This window comes from Nematostella vectensis, chromosome 3, assembly GCF_932526225.1.
Source record: "Nematostella vectensis chromosome 3, jaNemVect1.1, whole genome shotgun sequence".
Lineage (NCBI taxonomy): Eukaryota > Metazoa > Cnidaria > Anthozoa > Actiniaria > Edwardsiidae > Nematostella > Nematostella vectensis.
Window position 1 is genome coordinate 11660613 of NC_064036.1, and position 24974 is coordinate 11685586.

General features: G+C 40.7%; 4 protein-coding genes and 1 long non-coding RNA gene across 5 annotated transcripts; 4 read left to right on the plus strand and 1 right to left on the minus strand.

Annotated features, from left to right (window-relative positions):
* The first annotated feature begins 147 nt into the window (after nt 1–147).
* On the plus strand, nt 148–9879 carry LOC116603598 (trichohyalin). The gene is made up of 2 exons (XM_032365078.2): nt 148–408; nt 881–9879. Exon 2 carries the CDS (start codon nt 884–886, stop codon nt 9398–9400), a length of 8517 nt encoding a protein of 2838 aa, XP_032220969.2. The 5' UTR covers nt 148–408; nt 881–883; the 3' UTR covers nt 9401–9879.
* Nucleotides 9880–10977: 1098 nt separating this feature from the next.
* Nucleotides 10978–13495, plus strand: LOC5520071 (putative sulfiredoxin). Its single transcript, XM_001639804.3, has 2 exons — nt 10978–11232; nt 12430–13495. The coding sequence occupies exons 1-2, from the start codon at nt 11011–11013 to the stop codon at nt 12640–12642; spliced, it is 435 nt and encodes a 144-aa protein (XP_001639854.2). The 5' UTR covers nt 10978–11010; the 3' UTR covers nt 12643–13495.
* Nucleotides 13496–14595: 1100 nt separating this feature from the next.
* LOC116603599 lies at nt 14596–15926 on the plus strand. Its single transcript, XM_048725341.1, has one exon. The coding sequence runs from the start codon at nt 14738–14740 to the stop codon at nt 15800–15802; it is 1065 nt and encodes a 354-aa protein (XP_048581298.1). The 5' UTR covers nt 14596–14737; the 3' UTR covers nt 15803–15926.
* Nucleotides 15927–18116: 2190 nt separating this feature from the next.
* On the minus strand, nt 18117–24802 carry LOC5520072 (contactin-associated protein-like 2). Its single transcript, XM_032365082.2, has 3 exons — nt 24376–24802; nt 22139–22229; nt 18117–19351 (listed from the first exon to the last, which is right to left on the minus strand). The coding sequence occupies exons 1-3, from the start codon at nt 24715–24717 to the stop codon at nt 18750–18752; spliced, it is 1035 nt and encodes a 344-aa protein (XP_032220973.1). The 5' UTR covers nt 24718–24802; the 3' UTR covers nt 18117–18749.
* On the plus strand, nt 21822–23596 carry LOC125561290. The gene is made up of 2 exons (XR_007307320.1): nt 21822–22310; nt 23476–23596. It is a non-coding gene; the product is annotated as an uncharacterized LOC125561290 (long non-coding RNA).
* Nucleotides 24803–24974: the final 172 nt, after the last annotated feature.

Here is a 24974-nt window from a genome sequence, read left to right on the forward strand (position 1 = left end):
TGTTTCACAACTTCATGCCAAATTTTAAATGCTGGTTAGAGTCGGAAATAGCATAATGCACGGCGACAAACCACATAATCAACATTCCCCACTCCGAAAGATCAATAGAAACTGCCAATTTCGATTCAATAAAGACAAATAAATGATTTTCATAAATTGCACCTAAGTTTATAAGTAAAGGAGACGCATAATTGTGCCCGAGAGATGTTTTCGCATCTTTGACAGGTGCCGTTAACCACTATAGCTTCGTTTTGTTGTATACGAACAAACTGATCCATTTTGCGCTGAAAAGAATACAGTGCAGAGGTAGAGGCGATGTCTTCAGAGTTCTAAAGTATATACATAACCTGAATACCCTAGAAACACAATCTAAGCGTCATTTTACGGAAGCTTGACACTTGTTTACAGGTGAGTATAAACGAGTATGAAGATTACGAGAAATGCTAGAGCGTTAACCTAATAACAATGTTATCTTTGACAATTTATAATCTCACAAGTAATGAAGGAGAGTTTCTCTTGATAAGATGGCTCAAATTTACTGAGGTATGCAACAATTTCCCAAAAAGAAATAAAACATAGATAAAAAGACATATTTACTTAAAAGCAAAGAAGGTGCGTAATGAGATTCATCATCTAGCTGTTGGCCATGCTCTTAAAACGGCATGTAACGATAACACTCAGAGATAAAACAACAAGTAGAAGATAGGGATATATTCTAAAATACCGCTTTTTGCAAATCATACAATATACATTTCCCCACAATCCCACTAATGCTTGTTTCCATACAAAATTATGCCCAATTGTTTGAAAAAAGAACCCTTATTGGCAGTCGCGTTGACCAAAAAACCGCTTATGTTAATGATGTGGTATGGTTTCGCAGAGAATGGAAGAAGATGATGACAGTTGGGCTGAAAACATGGAGGAGGCGACAGACCTCTCGAGCCTCAAACTCCAGACTGAAGGGCTTCTCAACAAAATAGAAAGAAAGCAAGAACACCTAGTGGAGTTCCTCACTTCGATCAACAAAGAGAATGAAGTTAACAGAAAGTCCCTGAATCAGCTCGAGGAAGTTAAGAGCTGTTTTAAGGATGGAAAGAAATCAAAAGCAGAGGTACGAGTTCTGTATGAAAGGATCAAGGAAAGATTCCAAGATATCCAGGATAAACAAGAAAGAATTGAGATTTGTCTTGAAGTTATCGACGAGAAAAAAGAAAAACTAGTAGATTTGAAGAATGAAGTTGCAAAACATGCGGAAGAAAACAATGAAGAGGAGTTAGATCGACTGATAGAAGACGTCAAGAGCTGTTTTGATCACATTATGGCAAAGTTCCGAGAATGCAAAAAGTTGAAGATTTCGCTGTCCAAGTCTAAACTAGAAGAAATCAGCCAATCGGCAAAATGCTGGGAGAAGGCAGCCGAGGTTGCGAAGGAGTTGACCAAAGAACTCAAAGTGCTTCGTGAACAGCTCGAAGAGAAAGAGTCAATCATTGACTCCACCGAGGGTGAGCTAGAAGATGAGAAGGAAAAGTGCAAGGAAGCCGAAGAAAATGTAGAACAGCTGATGCACAAGTTTGACAAGGAGGAGAAAAGCAAGGAAGAGCAAGCATTCCTCATAAACTCCATTCGAGGGCTGTTGGACGAAAGTGAGAAGCTTGTACGTAACCTCGAAGCTCAGAACAAAAATTTGACGGAGACAATTACCGAAGAGAGAACACGAGTGAATGAGCTAAGAGGAAAAGTGAGTCTTTTACAGGAAAGGGTAGAGCAAGAGAAGAAAAATAACCGCAGCCTCGAGTTTCAGATGGAGCAACTGAAAACAAAGTTCTCTGAAGCAAGGAGTCTTAATGAGGGGTATGAACGAGATATGCGAATGATCAGAGAGGAGTTGTTAGCTATACGAGAGATTAGAGATGTTCCTGCAAAGCGCAAGAAATTCCGCAAACAACAGGCTGAGCAAGCTGAAGCAGAGTCATCGTCGTCTGAGAGTTCTGAGGATTTGGAAGAGAAGATGAAGATGAAGGATAAACTCCTAGAAGACAAGTACATTGAAAATCAGAGACTCGAAGCCGAGGTGTGGAAAAGCGCGGAACGGATCAAGGTCTTAGAAGAAGAGATACTCTGGCGAGCGGAGAAAATTAACGCCTTGATTAGCGATCTGCAGAAGAAGGAAAATAGTCTTGAGGAAATGACGGAGCTACTCAAGGACACGCAAACAAGACTGCAGTCGGAAAAACTTGTCAAAAATGAGTACATTATAAAGTGTGAAATTCTTGAGGGGAAGTTGGCGATGCTAGAAAAGGATGACGACAGAGATTCGGCACAACAAGAGGAAAAGGATGGCTTACTGAGGGAGATAGAGAAACTAACCATGATGCTGCAGGAGGAGAGAGATAAGTCGGAAGAAAGTTCCGCTCTCGTAGAGGACTTAGAGGAGCAACTAGCTGCCGAAACACAGTACAGTGATATCATAAGGTCGAAGTCTATAGAGAATATTGCCATGGCTGAGCGAGAAAACAAGCAACTTATGACTATCGTGGAAGATTTGCGACAAAGTCTGGCAGAGAAGGACATCGGGATTGAAGATCTCATCATGCGATGCGCAGTCGAAGAGTTGAAGCTTCGTGAAGAAATCGCATCCCTTAGCAGTCACGTCCAAATTCGTAAGCGCGACAGTATCTTCAAGGCTAGGGTAATACAAAGGTTGAGGAAGGAAGTGGTAGCTTTGAAGCGAGGGCTTGGACCAGTTAGCGAGGACGAGGAAGACGACAATGAGACAGACGAACTTGAAAAGCTGTTACAAGAGGAACGGGTTCGCGCAGAGAAGTACGAAGATGCCCTGACAGCCTTGAACAAACAGTACGAGGAAACAGAGAATCAGATCAGGGAGAAAGACCTTGAGCTTTCAAGGAAATCGGCTGAAGACGGTCAAAGAATTGCAGAGCTCTTGCAAGAATTAGACTTCAATAAGACTGCGTTTGAAGGATATGAAACCCAGATAAGAAGGCTAGAAGAAATTATGTTTCTGCAGGAACGTATTGAAATGAAGGAATCTGAAGAGATGGAAGGGGAATTAGAAAAGAAAAAAGACGAATACGCCACTGAGACCCTCAAGAGAAAAGACGACATCATACAAGAGCTCAAGCAAAAGGTAGAGACACTAAGTACTGAACTAGCAACCGAAAAGGAAAGCCAGAAGCGTAAAGAAGCATTAATTGGCGACCTTAACGAAGCAAACAATCACGATCTAAAGGAAATCAAAGAGCTTCACCGTGAAATAGTACGACTTGAAGATCAAATCCATGAGCTCACGGAGAAGGTGGAAGAAGGTCAAAAGCTTATCGCTGAGGTGGAGGGTATCGCTGACAGAGAAAGAATGCGAACACTGGCTCTGGAGGAGCTGCTTGCTATTGACAAGAAGGGGAGCACTGGGCATTTAGAGACGATGGAAGAGTTAAAGAGAAAGGTGGAGACGTATCAGGCTAATGTGGGTGAACTGAAAAGGAAGGTGGATAGAATGAGGATAGAACTTCATCGCAGACCACAAGGGGATGACGACGACGAAGAAGGAATTTCTAGTAAACAGAGATACGGCCCAATAAGACGACTTCACGAAAAATTATCATCACAAAAAACAACTATTCAAGACTTAAAAGCAAACATGAATGAGGTGGAACGAAGAAACGAAAAGTTGGATGAGCAGCTACAAAAACAGAAGGACAGGAATGATGAACAAGATGAAAAGATAAATCTTTTATTTGCAAAATCTTTAGAATGCGAAGACGTTATTGGAAGGATGATGGAAAAGCTTGAACTAATGAGAGAGAGGTACATAGGGCTGAGCGGAATGAGTGAAGAGGATCTGCCAGAGGAAAATAATGGAAAGGAAGGTGTACTTGCAAGGGAGACAATCTTCAGACAGCCCGAGAACATTCCAGGAAAACGCCCGACTCCAGTCCAGGAAGATCGATCACTCAAAGAGCGCGAGGATGCTGATGAGGAGGTTATTGTACCAGAAATAAGAGCAGCGATGCCGCTGACTGTTGCTTATTCGGATCTCATGAGTAGCGAGACCGGGAGCGATTCATCGAGTGCAGAGATAGGCGCGAAACAATCTGAAGAGGAAAGGCAGGAATCTGACGCTTCTGTGTACTTTGAAAGCAGAGGTAAGAGCCAAACAGAAATAAGAGCTGAAGTACAAGAAAGTATCAATCAAATTCCTTATGATCCTATGCTGATAGAACACTTGATCATGTTTGAGCAAGTCTTTGAGAACATATTCACGGAAGAGGGGCGAAGAATAACCATGGTTCTTGAGAAATTCCAGGGAATAATAGATAAGAACGCGGAGTTCTTTGTAATCTTACAAGACTTGAAGAAGAACTTAAATGAGACACGAGAAGCCAACGAAATGAAGACAAGCCGAATAAGAGAATTGGAAGATAGAATAGAGAAAATGAAACGAAAGGGGACAGAGGACAGTGAAAAATTCATGAAAGAAGTTTCCGAGAAAGAGAAAAAACTCATCGCAATGGAAGACAAACTACAAGAGTGCAATAAAACTATCGAGGAGCTATCTGCAAACGTCAGGTCCAGCCAGGAAACAATAGAATCACTTTCCCAGATGCTCCGCCAAGAGAAAAACAAATTTTCATTCAAAGAAGCGTTAGTGAATGAGCTCGAGCAAAGACTTGAACAGGAACGGAAGGTCACAGAGCAGATAAGCAAAGCGCTCGAAGAGGAAGAAGAACGCACGTTACAGCTGAGTGAAGTGTTGACTGCTGAACAGGTGAAGGGAGTACATATGCAAGACAGCACATCCCAGGTTCAGAACAAACTCCACGAGCACGAGGAAAGAAACAGAGAGCTTAGTGACAGGCTGGAAGAAGAGATGAACCTTGTGAACCAACTGAAGGAAAGTCTAGCAGTAGAGCAAATGGTAAAGATCGAATATCAGGAAGAGCTTGAGAAACTTAAAGGCCAACTGATGGAGGAACGGGAGGTGGCCGAGAGACTCCGGGAAGAGCTTGGCTATGATAAGAATTCACGATACGAGGCCGAAGGCAAGCTTTCACAACTTGAGGAAGAGCTCTATGCCAAGCATAAGGCCATTGAAGAGATGCAAGAGGAGCTCGAGACTGAAAGAAAGTGCTATAGGATTATGAGCGAGAGACTTGAAGCAGAACATAGCACATTGCGAGAGCTTGAAGAAAAGGCTCGAAGAACTGAGGAAGTAGCCGTGAAAGAGAAGATCATCGTAGAGGAGCTTAGCACCGCGCTGAATGCAGAACAAGAAAACAAACAAATATTTGCTACCAAGCTGGAGAAAATTGAACAGGAAACCAAGTACAAAGACGAAGAGATTGGCAGCTTGGTCTCTCAGCTCGGAGACGAGAAAAACAAGATTGAAAATCTTCTTGCAGATATTGACGTAGAGCGAATGGCCAAGTCAAAGGTTGAGGCAAAGTTAAAAGAACTTGAAGAGCACATTAACAGGGACGAGCAACTGTTTGAGGAATTGCGAGAAAATATTGATTCGGAAAGTGGACGTAACCGAGAGCTCTCCGAACTCTTGGATAAAGAAAGGATGAAGAATGAAGATCTTGAAGAGAAACTAAAAGAGTTGGAGAAACAAGTACTTTCTGATGTCCAGCTGTTTGACGAGCTACGAGTTACAATTGAACGTGAGCGTGAAAACAACAGAGAGTTAAGCGAGCTCCTCAAAAGTGGCGGCGAGTTCAACAATCGCGACAGCCTATTAGCTGAGCTGGACGTCATGGTGACGGAATTAAAAGACGACTTGGAGAAGGAGAGGCGGAGTAATCGGCAGATACGGGATGAAATGAGGAAAATCCAGGACGAGAGCGCTGCTACCGAGAGCCTGCAGGAGATCCTGAACTCGCAAATTATTCATACCTCAGAGCTGAAGGATAAACTTGAGAGTGAATCTGAAAGGAGAGCAAGGCTAGAAGAGTACAACAGGGAGTACGAAAATAAGGTTGGGCATCTTCAAAGAGCTCTGTCGAAGGTGAGGGAACTCTCAGCTAAGGTGACAAGAGAACTCGAGGAAGACTCTGACTATTTAGACGAGGTTACCGATTACAGCAGTGATGATAGCAATGATAGCACCAGAAGAGAGCTTCGCAAAATCAATAAAGCCGTGGCCAAGAAGAAAGGCTCCCAGAAACAATTAAAGACAGAGGTTGAAGAATATCGTAAACAGCTACAACATAAGGAATCGGAAATGTCTCAGATCAGTAAAGCGGCAGAAGAAAAAGTTGCAGCCGAGATAGAGAAAATAAACATGATGGTGAGAGAGAGTGAATTAAGATCTAGCAAAACAATTGAAGAACTGAGGTTTGAGATGGCAAAAAGAAATACACAGATGCAAGAGATAGAAGAAGAGAGGGAAACATTAAAAAAGTTTTATGAGGAAGAGAAGAACTTTGCACGAGAAAAGCTTGAGGCAACTAAACGACTGTCAGAAAAAGTGAGTGAGTTTGAGTCACTTGCTCATCACAAGGAGGAAGAGATCAACTCACTCAAAGAATTCAAAACAAAGTCTGAAAAAGCACAACAAGAGCTGCACGAAAAGTCAGAGCGCCTTCGTGTCACAGAGGAAGATGTTAGCAACTTGCAGAGAGCTATCCAAGAGTTATCGCTGCACAAGGACTCTAAAGAAAGTTTGATACAGCAGCTAATGAAGAAAGAACAAGAGATCGAGCGACTAACCACCAAGTGCAAAGACCTAGAGAAAGAGGATAAGGAAAACGAGAAATGCATCTTCAAACTACAAGCAGAGATCATGCGTCTACGTCCTCTTGAAAAATCGACGAAAAAATATGAGGCGGCTATTAAAAAGTCTAAGCTGTTGTTTGAGGCCATGCAAACTGATGTGCATATCAAGAATCTTCAGATGGCTCAATTACGGCAAGAGGTAACCGAGCTAAAATCACAGGTGCTCCAGACAAAAGCAACTCTAAAATTAGAGGATCAGCCAAGTAATTCAGACGACACTGGGAAGAAAAACGACGATAACAGAGATAATAATGGAGTTAAGGATCCCGCAGTCATCGGCAATGTGACTGGAGAAACTTCTAATGGTATCATTACTACTGATGGTGCATGCGAGGCTCGTAGAGTTGCAGATTATGTTGATGCTGCTCCGTCACGAGAAAACAAAAATGAGCAGATAGCACGCTTGAAGGATCGAGTGATCCACATGGCAACTGTCATGCAGAAAGTGAGAGAAGAGCATCGTATTGCAATGACTGAAAAAGAGAACGAGATACTAAATATCAAGCAAGCTTTCGCCGTCATGAAAAAGTTATTCAATGGGTTGCAAGCTGAGCTGAAGAAAAGTGAATTTATGAGTAAGACAATGTCGGAGAATATATCGGATGCTACTTTGGTGATTGAAGAGTTTGGCACCCAGGTTGATATACTGCGAAAGGACGTCGAGAATAAGACAGAAATGCTGAAAGGGCTGAAGGAGAGAATTGTGGAGATGAAAAAGTCCAACGATGCAATAGACAAACGTAAACTCAAGGCCAATGAGAACGTGAAAAAGCTGCTCACGGCTGAAGTAGAAGAAAAGAAGCGTAGGTTGCAGCGGTACGAACGACTACAATCAAGTTTGAATGAAGCATATAAGGAAGCTAGTAAATCATCAGTTGATGGGACGAGAGATGAGAGCCGCAATGAAGAAATCACACAAACAAGTTGTAACGAAACATCAGGGAAGACACCTATCAAAGAAGAAGTAATCAATGCCACTGAGCACAATACATTGATGGCTGCTTCTCCAACCGATGACATATTTGAGCAAGAGCTACAAGAAATAATATACAAAAAGCATGTTGATATTTCTAAAAACGAATTCAGAATGCTGCAGGGAACAGTTGAGCTACCTCCAACAGAATGGAAGGTCCGACTGGTGTTTTATGTAGTTGCTGGCTGTCTTCTAAGCTTGGTATCTTACCATGTTGACCCCAAGCATCTGCCTCTCGTGTTTGGTCTATTAGGGACGCCTGTACTCTTTGCTCTGACAACCTTCGAGATATCCCGCTATCGCAAAAATGCAAGAGAGAGCTTGAAGCGTATTGGACTTGTTAACGCAAAAGATGAGTTCAGTCCTGAAGCGAAAGTCGTGATCGAGCAGCTTAGACTACAAATAGAGAGTGACAAGGAGGTTATTGAAGACCTTAAACAAGAGCTAGAGGGCACCCAGCCATTGCCATCAGGCGAGGACGAAGAAACTGATGAAGTTGATGTTCTTGAGGAGCAGAGACATCGCATCAGCAGCTTAGAGGGACATTTGAAGTTGGTAGAAAAGGCAAGACTTGAAGATGACGATCGTAATAACATAAATTTTGAGGAGTACAAGCGCTTACGAAATGAGTTAGAGATTCTTAAGAAGAAACGGGCTCAAGAGGAACTTCAGGAAGCCATGATGATGAAAAGAAAGAACCAGGCAGAAGGCTGTCTAGATAAGGATATCAAATGGATCAATCTGGGAATTGCCTCTCTTCCGCTTTGGGCTGCACTAGCTATTGCACTGATGCAGGTCACGACAACGCACCCTTTTGCACCATTCAGTGTGCTTTTGTTACTGGTCATCACTTGTGCTAACGTGTGGTATGGGAAGAAAGTGGTCATGAAAAAGCTCATCGAAGAAAGGAAAATTGTGGAGGAGCAGAATGAGGAGCTGGACGATTTGACTGAACTTTTAGAGAAAGAACATGACGTGGTACAGGCGCAAAAAGAAGCTATCGACACAATGGTGAGGGAGATTGACAATGAGCATGTAAGCCTCAAAGAGAAGAGAATGACCCTGGCAAAGATGATATGGCAAGTTAAGGAGATGGAAGAAATGAGAGCTGCCATCATCGACACAGACTCCTCACAGCTAAATGATGAAGTAATAAAGACATCAATGAAAGCTCTAGCTCAAGAGATAGCAGTTGAGTTGCCTGATGACGACAGTGTTGTAGCAGAAAATCTACTGCAGCTAGCAAGCACATCAGCAACACCTAATGTCATGCAAGGGCAAGTAGCAGTTTCTCCAAAGCACAAGAAACTTAAAGCAATAGCCGATATGGTGATAAGCATCTTGGCTTTGGTCGTATCTATAGTGTACAAATCTGGAGTAGTTTCAGGTCTTATTGCTCTGCAGCTTTTCTTGCAGTTTGTGTATAGGAAAGCTGAAGAGAGTTCATCAAAAGTTTCAGAAAACCTTCAAAAGAAATTGGAGTTTGAAAGAAAGCGCTGTAAAACATACAAAGAGCAAGCTGTCAAGCTAAAAAAGCTCTATGAGGCAGAGAAAAATACGAAAACCACAGATGAGTTTGCAAAGGTTGTTCAAGACAGACAACAGCGGCGTAAAAAAACAGTCAATGAATGACGTCATTGTTCAAAATATGGTAGCTCAAAATAACTATTCATTTATTTTCATGTATATAGGTCAAAAGAACTTTCAGGTATAATGTCAAAAGAACTTTTCTTATTTAACTGGTTGCATTATAGTAATGTTTAAAAGAGCAACAGGGCTATCTGAAATGTTTATTTGTTAATAATTGAAACCATGCAGATTTAGATAGGAGAAATAGTAGCCATAATCATAAATCTATGTTCAAATAACAAATGCCATAGTTCTATTTCTACATGAGATCTACATACAGCTTTAAAATTTTACATGAGAGAAACAAGCAACCCAAGCCAAAGATGAAAAAACAGATGTTTCTTTTTTTCCTTTTTACCTTCTTTTATTATATAGCTTAGTGTAAATATTATCATAAAGATCAAAGCTTAGCTTTAATAAACTACAAACAACGGTACAAAGCAGTGTTATGAATAAAGTCCCTACCGTGTTCTATCAGTAAACCGCAATAATGTGTTACTACCTAGCACTCACCGCTCGAGCAATCACACATTGCCATCTTAAAAACTCAAAGACAACTTAAAGTGAAAAGCGCGGGAAAGCCGACATCTTTGTTGATGTATACCGCGTGCATAGTGACACGGGAGGCGCACATTTAGTAACCAGGCTCACTGACAGATCTTCACGCTTCTGGTCTAAACGAGAGCCTGGGAAGAGTGCGCGGGAGACCTGTGATTTTCTATAAACGCTAAGGATTAGGCCTGGGCCTTTTTTCAAAATGGCGGCCTGCAAAATCGTGATAAGCATGAATTCCTGCAAGTTTATATGGAAATTTTCGACATACACTCTAGGCCGACAAAAGCGATAAAGAAGATTCCAAATATGCCATGTAATGTCTTTATAAGGAAATGACCGAACGACAGTTTTCAAAACAAGAAAACAATCTAAACATCAAAACAATCTACATTTGAAAATCCCTGTCTTATAGTAAAAACATAAGTTTCCACTAATCCTCTTCCCTACCCCCTCCAGCACCTCCTCACCTCAACCCCGATCACACCCAAAATATCGCCTTTTCTAATACCGTCGAATCCGTTGTATCGCGACGCAGCATTTTCAAAACATCGATTTGTTTTTGTCTTTTGAAATTATTCTAAGCCAATCAGATTCTTGCCATCTCTCGCTTAGTGCAGTTAGTTGCCTGGCTTTCTGTCGCGACTGTCTGGTTTTCGTCCAAAGGGAAGTCAGGGAAGTGCACAAAGCAAGATTCTGATTGGCTCCGAATGGTTTTATTGACGGAACAGAAAACCAAAACAAATCGTGTTTTGAAAACGCGGGTCGCGATACAACGGATTCGGCAGTAATTGAAAATTAGCTCTGTACGATAAAAATATATATGACAGCCCAAGTGCAAGACACACTGCGTCTGCTATACCGCGAATCCGGGTGAAAATTATTATATTTGATAGTTAAATTAAAATGTACTACTTAGCACGTAAATACTTGGAATGAGATAGGAAAAGGCGGGATATCCGTTCAAGCGTCTAAAAGCTAAAAGACGCGATTTGTTGCCTGGCAACGTAACAGGTAATCCAGTACGTGAACACTGCCTTCGCCTCATTTCCTTACTCCTCATGACAAGGGCATTATCGCTGCTGCTCGGAGTTCTAGTGATTTCCACGATGCACATCAGGAACTCCCGAGCTATTCAAAGAGGTACAGCAGACGTCGGTTACCATAGCGTCCACTCTGCTGGTATCACAGAGACGCATGCCGTCCCTATAAACGCAATAACGCGGCCCTTCGTCGCAGATCTGGATGAAAGGAAAGTGCAATCACTTGTCACTGTGCTAACGGTGGGTTAAGAGGATTCTCTTGCTTATGGTGATTTTATTCTCAGGAAAAAGCTTTTTTTCTGCCCATTATAACCGCGCGCAATTAGATTAACAGTGGATCCTCTTATCGAAATTTTTGCATTCAGCATGATCATTCGATAATCGGCGAATTGGAAATTCGTTTAAAATGTATTGAATTAAATTTTTCTTTTTGTCCGCTTTTCGCGAAAATTTTAGATCGAAAAACATTATCTTTAGATCGACAGGTAATCGTAATCAGTGACCCAGAAAGTTTTTTTTTTCTTTTTTCAAATCACGATACCGGTCAGATCAGAAATTCGCTTTCTTTTGAAAAATGCTCTATGTTAGTTGACGAGATAACTGTCTGAAGAATATTTGTGCTTTTTCCATTTAATTTTGTGCATCTGTGATAAAACACAAATAAAAGTGTGTTACAAGATCAATGGGCAATAACAAATTGACACTTCTCAGTCAAAAAGGCCAATCGAAACACTACAAGGAAATAATACAAATGAATAAAATACAAAAAAAAAATGTGCACCAGGTTATCAACTGTGCCTAGCTTGCTAGCAACTTTGCCTTATGCTTATTTGAACTGGACTATATAATCTGAATCGTCCTTCGGGGAAATACGGGTTTGGCTTTGGGTTATTTTATGCTAATTATCCTATGTACATATACCTGCAGTGTCAAAGCGTTCATTCATTGGCTGGCATGCGAGATTACACGCGTTTAAACTGACGCGCTGCTTGACGTGCTCGTAAAACGGGTTTTGCTGTGTCAATGTTGCACGTAAGGGAATTACATTAATTATTAAGGGATACTTAATGCAGCGTCGCTCTGACATTGCCTAGACCGGAGAAAATTCTAAGTATAGCAGAAACTAGAAGTAATTTGCTATCTGAGCCAACGGTATCGAATTAGTCATGCTATTAAATAAAGTTCGCAGCTGCCTGCACATATAAGACGAACCAACGGATGAACTTGTCCATTGTTGTGATAAAAGCTTAAAAGTGTCGGGCGAACAAAGAGTATCCATTAATTAAAATGGTTTGAAATGTTGGAAATGAAGTATTACCGTCCTCTTGCCACAAGATAAAGCCACTCAAATAACTCATATGGGTATTGTAATCTTTGAATGCATGTACTTAAGATATTTTTTCCCTTTTAAAGTGAAGCTGTTTTTGTTTTCCGCAGCACTCCAATACACGGCATTTGGTCCCACCAATAGACGTGCTATGGATAAAGGGCCGACAAGGAGGGAACTATTTCTACTCGTTCGGAGGGGCCCACCGCTTGGAGGCCCACAAAAGGCTTTCGAGGAACACAATTCCATGCAAACTTATTCCTGGAACAGTGGAAATACTAAAGATGCACCTCGGCTCTTCAGCGACACCAGATCTGAAATGACCATACTAGAATTAAATGACGAAAAAAAGCTTAAATTATGGAATAGGATGTCTTCTTCTTATTCTTATTCTTATTATTACTCCTAAGTAGCTTTCGCTAATACTAGGAGGCATTAAGCAAGCACTGTCACTGGGGGTGGTCACTGCCAGAGGGTTTATTGCGTCCCCAGTGGTTCTTTTACGTCCCTTCGGTTCAGGTTTAGTGTAGTACAGCTTGAAGAGACGGGACCTCCGGTTTAGTGTCCTTATCCGAGAAGACTGGAAACACGGGAGAATAACTTCAACTCACTTGTGACAAATTCGATTCAAGGCAGAAACCCGGAAAAAATCCCCAGTTTGAGCCAGGATTCGAACCTGGGCCACAGCGGTGAGAGGCCAACGCGCTAACACACTAGGCCACCCGTGCTTCCGTAATCTGAAATCTGTAATCTGAAATCTGTAATCTGAAATCTCGGATATGCCGTTTATACCAATGAAAATATACTTTATTTTTTAGAGTTATTTGGTAACAAATGAAACAAAAACGCTCCGCATTAGAATTTTCCTTTGAAAAGGAAGAAAAAAAATATCAAAATAAAAAAGGAACATGGGTGAGGCAAAAAATGTCAAGTAAAGCTTTCTGGATTTTACAGCTTGGTTTTAAGGGATTAATCTTCTTTAGACGGAGATATTTTATAGTTGCCTGATCGAGACTTTTCAGAGGGAAGTTGGAATTAAATTCATCTTTAAACAAGCGTATCTTCATGTTTTTTGTTAAAAACAACAAATAGAAACTGCGTTGTTAATATCTGTAAATGAATATGTGTCATATCAGCTGTGTTGTTTATGAAAAATAAACCAGATTTTCTATGGAACAATCGTTGACTTAACATTTAATTAGGTGAAAGCCGCATGGTCACCAGTCTACGTCCGGACGATTACATAATAATCTTTTTAACGATGATTTTTAACGGAAAACGCGAAAAATATTTCAAAATTTTAAAAGCAGTTTGTCTGTTGCAAGTTTCTTTAAGTATGTGATTGATAATTTATAGCGGATGACCTATATAGTGTGGATTCTTATTTTGAAGGTTTCCGTCGGTCTTCCGGAAGTGAACTGGTGACAATGCGGCTTGAAGAACGTATGATTAAAAAGGAATCAGTTTTTCCACTCTTTCCAAAAGCACATTCTTAATATAAAAAATGTATTTGAGCCCATGGAGTCGCAGCCGTGCATGTGTGCACAATCTAGGCGAGATCTTAGCTACGCCCATAACCAGTCCCCAAACCAGCAAACGGCCAAAGCTCCTTTCCTGAGACAGCCATATGGCCAACGCCCGAGGTGTAGGTTTAGGGTTACGGTGACAGTGCTGAATAACGTATGCGCATGCGTGTGCTCTGACAAAAACAAACATAATCGTAGTGTTGAATCGTTCGAGTGAAGGTACGAAATGATGACTTCAGTCGCCGTTTGACTAACTACAGCATTAAAACCATACTGTACAAAAGATGACAGATTTGTTTGATAATGAGGAAGTCATAAAGAAAATTATAGTCTTAAGTTTGGTCTAGTTTTCTTAGCATTCGACAAAATGTGACAGTTTGCCGGTAAAACGCCGCCATTTCAAAACAAAATGGCTGTTTAACCGCGCGGTACTGAAACTACGCTTGCGTTTATCAGCACTGGCGGTTACGGTTAGTTGTATCCCGAGCGCAAGATTAAACGTTTTCAGAGCTGGCTAGCACACTATTGGAATACATTCACACATCGTAATTCTCAGGGTCTATTGGGTATTTATAAATTGCGTCCAAATTTTTTACCCAGAAGACCGTGAGGGCGAGATGGTGATAAACTCTTTGAGCAAAGTCCAATAACTTTCCTTATAGTTTTATGGCTAGTCTCCAGCATTTTCCTTACCACCAGTTAGGACAAACAGTTTTTCTAATTCATCTTTTTTGTGCATTAATATTTCAAAGCTTTCAATTGTGAATTAATTATTTTTAGTTATTTTTTCGAAGGAAAGTCCTTTGAAGTACTTTTTTTGGCGACCATACAAAGAGAAGTAGTTACTATTCCTTGTAGTTATCATTCCTATAATTTGATCGCTTTCAAGAAAATGTCAGCCCTTGTCGCCATGCAGACAGGGAGGCTTGCCGAAGATTTGGCAACTGATGCTCTTATGAAAAAACAGCAACTTGAGATGGCCAAAAGTGACAAAGCCAAGAAGAAGAGAAGAAGAACAAGCAAAAAGCCGGTCTCAAAGATCGTATTCGGTATGAAGCTCCCAAAATGGTGGGTGAATTTGAACAAAGGGGTCTTAGCGGAGTTTTTCCTTTTCTTAGCCATCCAAGGGTTTGACATTTTCACAAACTGCCTCGTCCTAAGTGAAGCTTTCCAAACCCAGGTCAGCCTACAAGATGTAAAGTCTACGCCAAATGTTACTAAACTAAACTTTACCGTGCCAAGTTTTTGCTCGTCTGGGGTGTTTTGGGGAAGAGAGAGAATCGATGATGTCACCGAACATTTTCAGCGAGTTTTTTACCTATATTGCTTTTTCCTTGCCATCGCTAGCATGATTTTCACCCTGCAGATTCTAAGTTGGGTATACACATTATACCTCTCCGCACAAAAACGGGAACTAGGAGAAGAAGGAAGGGAGTTTTTAGTGAAGACAAAACTATATTTTCTTCTCGCTGCAAGTTTCTTCCAGGACATCCCGATGTCATCAATAACGGCCGAACTGTTTGCCTTGCAGCAAGGGAATAGCGGGATCGTCTGTTGGCTATGTGCAAAGACAGGCGAATGCTTAGACGAGAAAATTCTCGACAGTAAGCTGGATGCAAGTCATCGACTTATAATTCTCAATATGGCAGCTATCTGTATAACGTCTCTGTGGAAGGGCATATCGAGTTTTTACCGCTGGAGTAGGGTTCCCAACTTTGAGATGTTCTACATCCGGGCAACCACGTCCGTTTTCGCTGGGGGCTTATTCCTTATCGTCATTTTGACCCCTGCGATGTCAGTGCTTACGTATAGGTACTATAATCTTCCAGGCATTACTGGCGGCATAATGAAGGACCTCATTGATAGGGTGTATGTCATAGGAGTCATATTTTGGGTGATGGTGCTAGCAGTTTTATTTTGCTGCCCCCTGTTGAAGTTGATAAGGGTAGCAAGCTAAACACTCCTGAGTTTCGGAAAAGGGAAGAAAATAAGAGAGTGAAAGAGTCAATGAAAGAATACGACAAGGAACGAAGAAAAAAAATAATTAAAGAAGACAAGAAAAAAAAGCAAGAAAAAGGAATGAAAAAAAGAAAAGAAAAAAGGAAAAAGAAAGAAACATAGAAACAACAAAGGAATCAAATGAAAGAGGGAAAGGAGAAAGATGAACAGCTGTAATCACACAGGTTAAAGCGGCATTGTCGCTGTTATGTCATTGTAGACTTTCGGTAAGGAAGTGTTCATGAACTACACCGAGGGGGGGGGGGGGGGTGGGTGGAGTGAAGATATTGAGGGTGGGGGCTCTTAAAAAAGGTCCTTCAAAGGGGGGGCTCTGAATTTTTAAAGAGCCGTACTTTTCAGATTTAATATTTTACTGATATAATCTAGTTTGTAGCACAAGATTAAATATTAATTAAGCCAAATTAAACAATGTATTTTTTTCTTTATAAAAAATAATATAGATACTTACAGCTTTCAGTATATAACACTTGGAATTACCCACCGATACAGATTATTATCTTTGCAAATCCACAAAACGATATACATACAATGTTTTATACTTTGTATAAAAGACATTATCTCTTTTTATACAGCAAAGCATTCTTAACGAAAACAAATATATATATATACAATGTATACTTTACCATTTGGGGCGGACCATGTGACTTTTGAGTTGTTTTTTATTTTTCTGATTTAAAGACTTTTTGGTCTATTTAGATCGTAAGGGGAGGGGGCTCTGGAAATTTTGGGGTTCTAAAAGGGGGGGGGGGGGGGCACCGAAAAAGAATGTTTACAATGAAAGGGGGGCTCTGAAATCTTTTACTCTGTCTTGAGTAAAAATCTCCCCCCCCCCCTCCCCTCGGTGTATTTAATGAACACTCCCTAAACGCGAAAAATATTTTAAAATTGTAAAACCAGTGTGTCTATTGGGAGTTTCTTCGAGAATGTGACTGATAATTTAGAGCGGATTGCCTATTAAATTGCGCTGATTCTAAAAGATTAGAAAACTGGTGACAATGCCGTTTTAATAAGTTGTCACGTGACTTTCTATAAAGACTGCACAAATTGAAGGGGCGTGTTACTTTATTTTTTAAGAATCAAACTTCGACAGTTTACACTCTTTCACTTTCTCTGATAACAGAGGTGTCATGTGATTCACATCTTTTGCAATTCCCAGAGTAACCTGCCCTAAATAAATCGAGAAACTCTTAATTTCCGGGTTTATACCAATATATCAGTAGTTTAGGGCTTGAAAACAAACCATACCAAGTTTTATTGCCATACGACGGGTTTTCGTGAGGTTTTGACGGCTTTTAAATGTAAATATTATTGCACTCTCGAGCGAAAAGTGACCCAACTTTTCGAAAGCGCCAGGCATTCCTCGTTGGTTCAGGAATCCTAAAGGGCACATTTTCTATTATTTTAGGGCCTTGTTTTAGCCTGTTACCAGACCAATATCATCATTTTTCTTATTCAATATGATCATCTGTATAATTATAAATAAAATATATCCGAGATAGCTGTCAAATTGTGTGTGTTTTTTATTTACGGCATTTCCCCTTATTTTTAAGGGAAAATGTGCTTACAAAAAACAGTTTTTTAGTTAACAAAAGCAGGGACGAATCAAATTCTTCAAGTTGGGGTATCAGTTATCGTACGATGTTGGCAATTTTTAATTGCTAACATCCCCTGAAAAGCGTTTAGTTAGAAAATTTCTTGCACATTCTAGCTTGATGCAAGCTACCGCTGTTCTCACTGCGCGCGGGCTCGTTTTATGGGGTCAACTTGTGAAGAGCTGTTTTTAAACGCTTGTATCTTTGCTTATGGTCAAATTTCGAGATTTTTTCTGATATCATTGAAACTCTTTAACCTATTCTCCATCTCAAGAAAAGTGAATATTAAAAACAAGTTACTGGAATTTGATGCTAGGGGCACTTTAAAGACTTCATATCCAACTTTCATAGGCACTTAAGTTCACTGAGAAAAGGGTTTTGTTTTATAACATCTCGGAGTACTGTTTTATCATCGCGTGAATACTCTAGCATATCCAAGAAAATCACGCTTGGTGTGCTTTTCCTTGTATCATGTACATATGGTGGTCTTGGTTGTATACCTCTCTAAGACACATTACAGATAGTATAGCATTACTATGTTATTCATATCCTCTTTTTATATTCAGCTCTCTATGGCACACAATTCACTTGAAGTGTTAAGTGAAATGCCATTGTTAATATTTACCTTTTAATGAAAATTGTACTCAATAAAGCTCTAGATTATATTTACTTTTTAATTATACTTGTAATTAGAAAGAGTATCGTCTTTTCATTTTTATCCTCTCGGTTGTACATGAGATTGCCAGACGTGTGTTACTTCAGTGGTTAAGTTTTAGTTGACATTCACATACCAGTGCCCTTTTTTGAAAACCAATCGTTTTTAGCAGAACTGTTGAGCTTAAAATGGCATCCTTAATAGCTCCGATAGGGGCGGATCCAGGAGCTCCAAAAGAGGGAGGGAGGGGGGGCGAAGCAAGTGTTTCAAGAAAGGGGGGAGCGGATTCAATGTTCTTCCTGTATTGTTATTTTTTTTTAAGTCAAAAATCGGAAAAAAGGGGGTCGGGGCCGGCTCGGACCACGCCCACATCCGGCCCTGGATAACAAGTCGTAAGAACCCTTTGTCCCAATATACATGGAAAATTAATCGACGAATTTGCCAATCGTCAAATGTTTTCAGTGGTTAACATCTCAGTACACATGGGCAGGGTGGTGTCCGGAAACCTCGATCCCCCCTCCCCCCCTCCCTCCCTCTGGACATGCGCCTGTAATAGTTAGTGTAAAAGTGTTGCTGATATCTCTCCTCACTGGTAATAGGTTAGACAAAACCATATTGTCCATGCCCGAAGTCCCCTCTCAGTGACACATGAGTTTTCCCAGAGTATGATATCCTTCCTCTTGAGAGTTGAAGTCCGTGTCGCCGAATCGCAATTGAGTCACAGGCAGAAGATCCTTGAATGTCAGCATGCCGCCATCTTCATTCCAACTCAAGGAGTTAGAATCGCAATTACACCTCGTCCCCTTCACAACACACGTATCTGCTACCCCGCATGCGCACATGTTACTGCCCTCGGGTGCGCCACCCCACGTTGTCACCTTAGCTCCATCCCGTGACACCCACCAGCCAAACCAGAGACCCGTTGAATTTTTATAAAGAACCGAGCCGAAACATTCGTATTTGAGAAATTGCTCGCAGTACATAGAGCTGCCAGTGAGAGTCTTCAATTGCGCGACAGTCACGCCAGTGTATGTCACGTCACGCCGGTATGCACCAGGAGGCTCACCTGCCTTGACGAGGGTCCGGGCTTCACTGTCGTGACTCACCACCGTCACGCCAACTCCCTCGCGGGCCGTCATGTCACACTGGACCATCATTGGTTCGGTACCGTTCAAAGTAAGAGTGTACTCGCCACTGATAGCGGACGGGTCTGCGGCCTTGATCTCACGGCACGTCTTATCTGTCCGTCACAGAAATAATTAGCAAATATTACATTTTCTATGAATCGATACCAAAAAATAATGAGGGGTTTTCAGTGTATACAATGATGTGTTGGTTTCCAAGAGCTAAAAGAAATATATAGAGAATCCCAATGATGAATAATTGAGGCATCTCTAGAAAGATTTAGTGGCTGGGAACTGGAAAGGATTTTCTCGGCGTTTTTCTACTCCCTCTTGTCCAAGAAAACACAGGAAGCCTCAAACCCTCTTAACTTGAGATTTCTGCGGAGTAGTCTATGCCGCTTGTTTTCTAGCAGTCATGTGAGTTATGTTCTTAAGGCGTCTCGTAAACACATCGGTACGGCATAGATGACTTGTCATAGAGTCGCTCGCATTGTCATGTGAGTTATGTTTTAAGGCGTCTCGTAAACACATCGGTACGGCATAGATGACTTGTCATAGAGTCGCTCGCATTGTCATGTGAGTTATGTTTTAAGGCGTCTCGTAAACACATTGGTACGGCATAGATGACTTGTCATAGAGTCGCTCGCATTGTCATGTAAGTTATGTTCTTAAGGCGTCTCGTAAACACATTGGTACGGCATAGATGACTTGTCATAGAGTCGCTCGCATTGTCATGTAAGTTATGTTCTTAAGGCGTCTCGTAAACACATTGGTACGGCATAGATGACTTGTCATAGAGTCGCTCGCATTGTCATGTAAGTTATGTTCTTAAGGCGTCTCGTAAACACATTGGTACGGCATAGATGACTTGTCATAGAGTCGCTCGCATTGTCATGTAAGTTATGTTCTTAAGTCGTACCGTAAACACATCGGTACGGCATAGAGGACTTGCCATAGAGTGCTCGCATTGTCATGTGAGTTATGTTTTAAGGCGTACCGTAAACACATCGGTACGGCATAGATGACTTGTCATAGAGTCGCTCGCATTGTAATGTGAGTTATGTTCTTAAGGCGTCTCGTAAACACATTGGTACGGCATAGATGACTTGCCATAGAGTCGCTCGCATTGTCATGTGAGTTATGTTTTAAGGCGTACCGTAAACACATCGGTATGGCATAAATGACTTGTCATAGAGTCGCTCGCATTGTAATGTGAGTTATGTTCTTAAATCGTACCGTAAACACATCGGTACGGCATAGAGGACTTGTCATAGAGTCGCTCGCATTGTCATGTAAGTTATGTTCTTAAGGCGTCTCGTAAACACATCGGTACGGCATAGATGACTTGTCATAGAGTCGCCCGCATTGTCATGTGAGTTATGTTTTAAGGCGTACCGTAAACACACCGGTACGGCATAGAGGACTTGTCATAGAGTCGCTCGCATTGTCATGTGAGTTATGTTCTTAAGTCGTACCGTAAACACATCGGTACGGCATAGAGGACTTGTCATAGAGTCGCTCGCATTGTAATGTGAGTTATGTTTTAAGGCGTACCGTAAACACATCGGTACGGCATAGATGACTTGTCATAGAGTCGCTCGCATTGTCATGTGAGTTATGTTTTAAGGCGTACCGTAAACACATCGGTACGGCATAGATGACTTGTCATAGAGTCGCTCGCATTGTCATGTAAGTTATGTTCTTAAGTCGTACCGTAAACACATCGGTACGGCATAGAGGACTTGCCATAGAGTCGCTCGCATTGTCATGTGAGTTATGTTCTTAAGGCGTCTCGTAAACACATTGGTACGGCATAGATGACTTGTCATAGATTCGCTCGCATTGTCATGTGAGTTATGTTCTTAAGTCGTACCGTAAACACATCGGTACGGCATAGAGGACTTGCCATAGAGTCGCTCGCATTGTCATGTGAGTTATGTTCTTAAGGCGTCTCGTAAACACATTGGTACGGCATAGATGACTTGTCATAGAGTCGCTCGCATTGTCATGTGAGTTATGTTCTTAAGTCGTACCGTAAACACATCGGTACGGCATAGAGGACTTGCCATAGAGTCGCTCGCATTGTCATGTGAGTTATGTTCTTAAGGCGTCTCGTAAACACATTGGTACGGCATAGATGACTTGTCATAGATTCGCTCGCATTGTCATGTGAGTTATGTTCTAAGGCGTACCGTAAACACATCAGCATGGCATAGATGACTTGTCATAGAGTCGCTCGCACTGTCATGTGAGTTATGTTCTTAAGTCGTACCGTAAACACACCGGTACGGCATAGAGGACTTGTCATAGAGTCGCTCGCATTGTAATGTGAGTTATGTTCTTAAGTCGTACCGTAAACACATCGGTATGGCATAGATGACATGTCATAGAGTCGCTTGCATTGTAATATGTTCTTAAGGCGTACCGTAAACACATCGGTATGGCATAGATGACTTGTCATAGAGTCGCTCGCATTTTAATGTGAGTTATGTTCTAAGGCGTACCGTAAACACATCAGCATGGCATAGATGACTTGTCATAGTGTCGCTCGCATTGTAATGTGAGTTATGTTCTTAAGTCGTACCGTAAACACATCGGTATGGCATAAATGACTTGTCATAGAGTCGCTCGCATTGTAATGTGAGTTATGTTCTTAAGGCGTACCGTAAACACATCGGTATGGCATAAATGACTTGTCATAGAGTCGCTCGCATTGTAATGTGAGTTATGTTCTTAAGGCGTACCGTAAACACATCGGTATGGCATAAATGACTTGTCATAGAGTCGCTCGCATTGTAATGTGAGTTATGTTCTTAAGGCGTACCGTAAACACATCGGTATGCATAAATGACTTGTCATGGAGTCGCTCGCATTGTAATGTGAGTTATGTTCTTAAGGCGTACCGTAAACACATCGGTACGGCATAAATGACTTGTCATAGAGTCGCTCGCATTGTCCTCCTCGTGAAGGGCAGGGATGCACAACGCAGGGATCCTGAAAAAAAAAAAAAAAAAAAAAAAAAACAATAGAAATTACAGCGAGAAAAGCTAAAGTTACGAAGCCTTTAAGCTTGAGGTATGTACTTGTTTTAGCCAAGTCACCAGGTAACCTGGTCAATCTCTTTATTTAAGGATAGTGGAAAGGGTCGCCGACCGGCTCTTGTAGAATGCGTCTTGACGGGCGAATATTTCACGAAATATTGCGAATAATATATCATTTTAAAGCTGAATGAATGTATCCTTAAAACCGCTCTCAAATCACTTGACAAAAAGCGGAATAGAATCACTGCCAAGGGCATACAACGAGCCCCCTTACCGAAACACGTTCAAATGGCATATTTCCACGTTTGAATATGTTCTGATCCCAAAAATATCCATTTTAAAAAATTGCTAGGAAAAATTGTCTGTTCCTTTTTACCAGGAGTGACCATTCATTTTAGCAAATGCCAAAATAACCGGTCGGGACGATTATTTTCCCTTGGCATCCGCTGCAGCCGACCCCAAAAATTCCCAGCACAACTTGTTCGACTCCACAAATTTGCCAGCAGAACCATCAACTATTTGGATTTTTTTCCCAGCAATAACCGAGGGGTCTAACATCTCCCCAGCCAGCAAAAAAACGGGCTGCGGAACAGATCCGTTTTTTGCCCTTGCCGTGCAGTGCGACAAAAAAAAGGAATAGAATCTAGTAGAATAATTTATTCCGTTCGATGGCTAAGGACTTTGGCGCATTTTTAATATTAATAAACAATAAAATTCAATAATCTTAAATTTTTATCTACGGAATTTACTCAAGGATAATAAGCAACCAAAATAACAATCAAAATTGCCTATTTTGTATTTTTGAGGCGTAAATGTTCTAGTTTACCGGTTGACGAGTGGAAAATAAAAATAGTCGAGCTAGTCTTGTATTGATTTCGAGTTATCAGAATAAATGACTGAAAATTAGGTCCAAATTTAAAGGTTTCGAATTCATCAACTTTCACCTTCAAAAAGGACCAAATAATTAATCGCAAATCGCGTTACCCTACCATTAGATGGGCTCCTATGTCATCATGTGATCTATACTAAGGCTTCACCTTAGCAACGGTCTACAAAGTTCCGTCATCAATGAAGGAGCGTGTAAGCCTTAAGAAACCCCTCTAAGAACCCTCGGGGACGACTCTTTAAAAAAACAGGCAAATCAGTATATATAATTTACCCCTTTATTTTTACCATCTTTATTTTTATATTGATTATAGAACGACTCGTGTGTGCAGAAGCAAGCAGATTTCTCCGATGGGAAAATGCTCACATAACAAAAATAAAAAAGCAACAGAAGCTCTGAATTTATTAGTATTAAAGAAAAATATCAAATTACGCCAATAGAAAAGAAATTATAGATAAAAATATTCAAGAACTCTTTGAAATCGTTTGGTCAATTGTGAACAAGCCTCGAAAATAGAAAGATATAAGAGCAATCTTGATTAATAAAACGGTGTTGTTAGTCATCTTCGCCTTCTTGATTGAAATGGTCACAGCATTAAACCTTGCTATTTGGTGGAAGGTTTGCCTTTATGACAGATCCATATAATATGACTAATTAATGGTTGGCAAGAAACTGAATTTATTAGCATTAAAGAAAAATATCAAATTACGCCAATAGAAAAGAAATTATAGATAAAAATAATCAAGAATTGTTTGAAATCGTAAGAAAACCCTTGATCTGAGGTTAAAGAGCCAATTCGAAAGACCATAAAAGATTCAATCGGCTTAGTCAATTACAATCGGGAACATCGGTTTTATACTTTTAGCCTGGGCACACTCTATTTGTTATAGAAAAATGTCTTTTTTATCAGAACGTTTAGACTGAGATTTCATCAAATTCTAAGAACATACCGAGCTCAAAAACCAGCAAAATATTTTTATTTATCAGAGGGATGCGGAATGTACAAATCAATGTGTCCTATTGTTATTTATCATTTTTGTTATTCTCTTTTTGATACTTCATACGTATCATACAGCCGGTGTGTAAAACAAAGTTTTCAACCTTAAAATTCTCCAAAAATAACAACGGCTCAGCCTCAACTGAAAAAGAGGCATTTCTTGTTTGTTGTGACCTACATCTACTACAAACAAAAACTACAAATGTGAGTACTCACCGCCCGACTATAGTGACTGAACGAGGCGTTCGCTGCCAAACTGGAATTAAACATATCGGTTGGCAATAACTGACATCTCAGGAACCCTTGGTCACTTGGCAGATTTGCTATATTGAATGAAAAGCATTTCAACTCATCCAAGCAGGCGAAAAGGCAATCTCCGTAGCATTTCACGTCAAGAGACTTCAAAATGGATGAATTCAAAATTTTGCCATAAACGGGAATAAAGTTATCAAAAGAAAAATCAGAGTTTATGTAAGCCGTTTGGTCAATTGTGAACAAGCCTCGAAAATAGAAAGATATAAGAGCAATCTTGATTAATAAAACGGTGTTGTTAGTCATCTTCGCCTTCTTGGTTACAGCATTAAACCTTGCTATTTGGTGGAAGGTTTGCCTTTATGACAGATCCATATAATATGACTAATTAATGGTTGGCGAGAAACTTCATTGTTATGCAATAATCACTAACGCCTATATAGCCTTTCTAGAGTAAGTACGCAGCTGCTTTGTCTCCTATTTTGTTCTACAAAGGATTTCTTTTGTCTCTATTCTTCTCGTTCTTTGTGTCGAGGTGCAGATATTGTTTATTTGCCCAATCA

Bases quoted from the DNA above. Each gene is read 5' to 3' on its own strand.
- LOC116603598 (XM_032365078.2), top strand. From the start codon at position 884: ATGGAAGAAGATGATGACAGTTGGGCTGAAAACATGGAGGAGGCGACA.
- LOC5520071 (XM_001639804.3), top strand. From the start codon at position 11,011: ATGACAAGGGCATTATCGCTGCTGCTCGGAGTTCTAGTGATTTCCACG. The intron at 11,233-12,429 runs GTGGGTTAAGAG...TGTTTTCCGCAG, and splicing joins CACTTGTCACTGTGCTAACG to CACTCCAATACACGGCATTT.
- LOC5520072 (XM_032365082.2), bottom strand. From the start codon at position 24,717: ATGACTAACAACACCGTTTTATTAATCAAGATTGCTCTTATATCTTTC. The intron at 22,230-24,375 runs GTGAGTACTCAC...TTTTTTTTTCAG, and splicing joins TCAGTCACTATAGTCGGGCG to GATCCCTGCGTTGTGCATCC. The intron at 19,352-22,138 runs GTACGCCTTAAG...TGTGACGGACAG, and splicing joins GCCGTACCGATGTGTTTACG to ATAAGACGTGCCGTGAGATC.
- LOC116603599 (XM_048725341.1), top strand. From the start codon at position 14,738: ATGTCAGCCCTTGTCGCCATGCAGACAGGGAGGCTTGCCGAAGATTTG.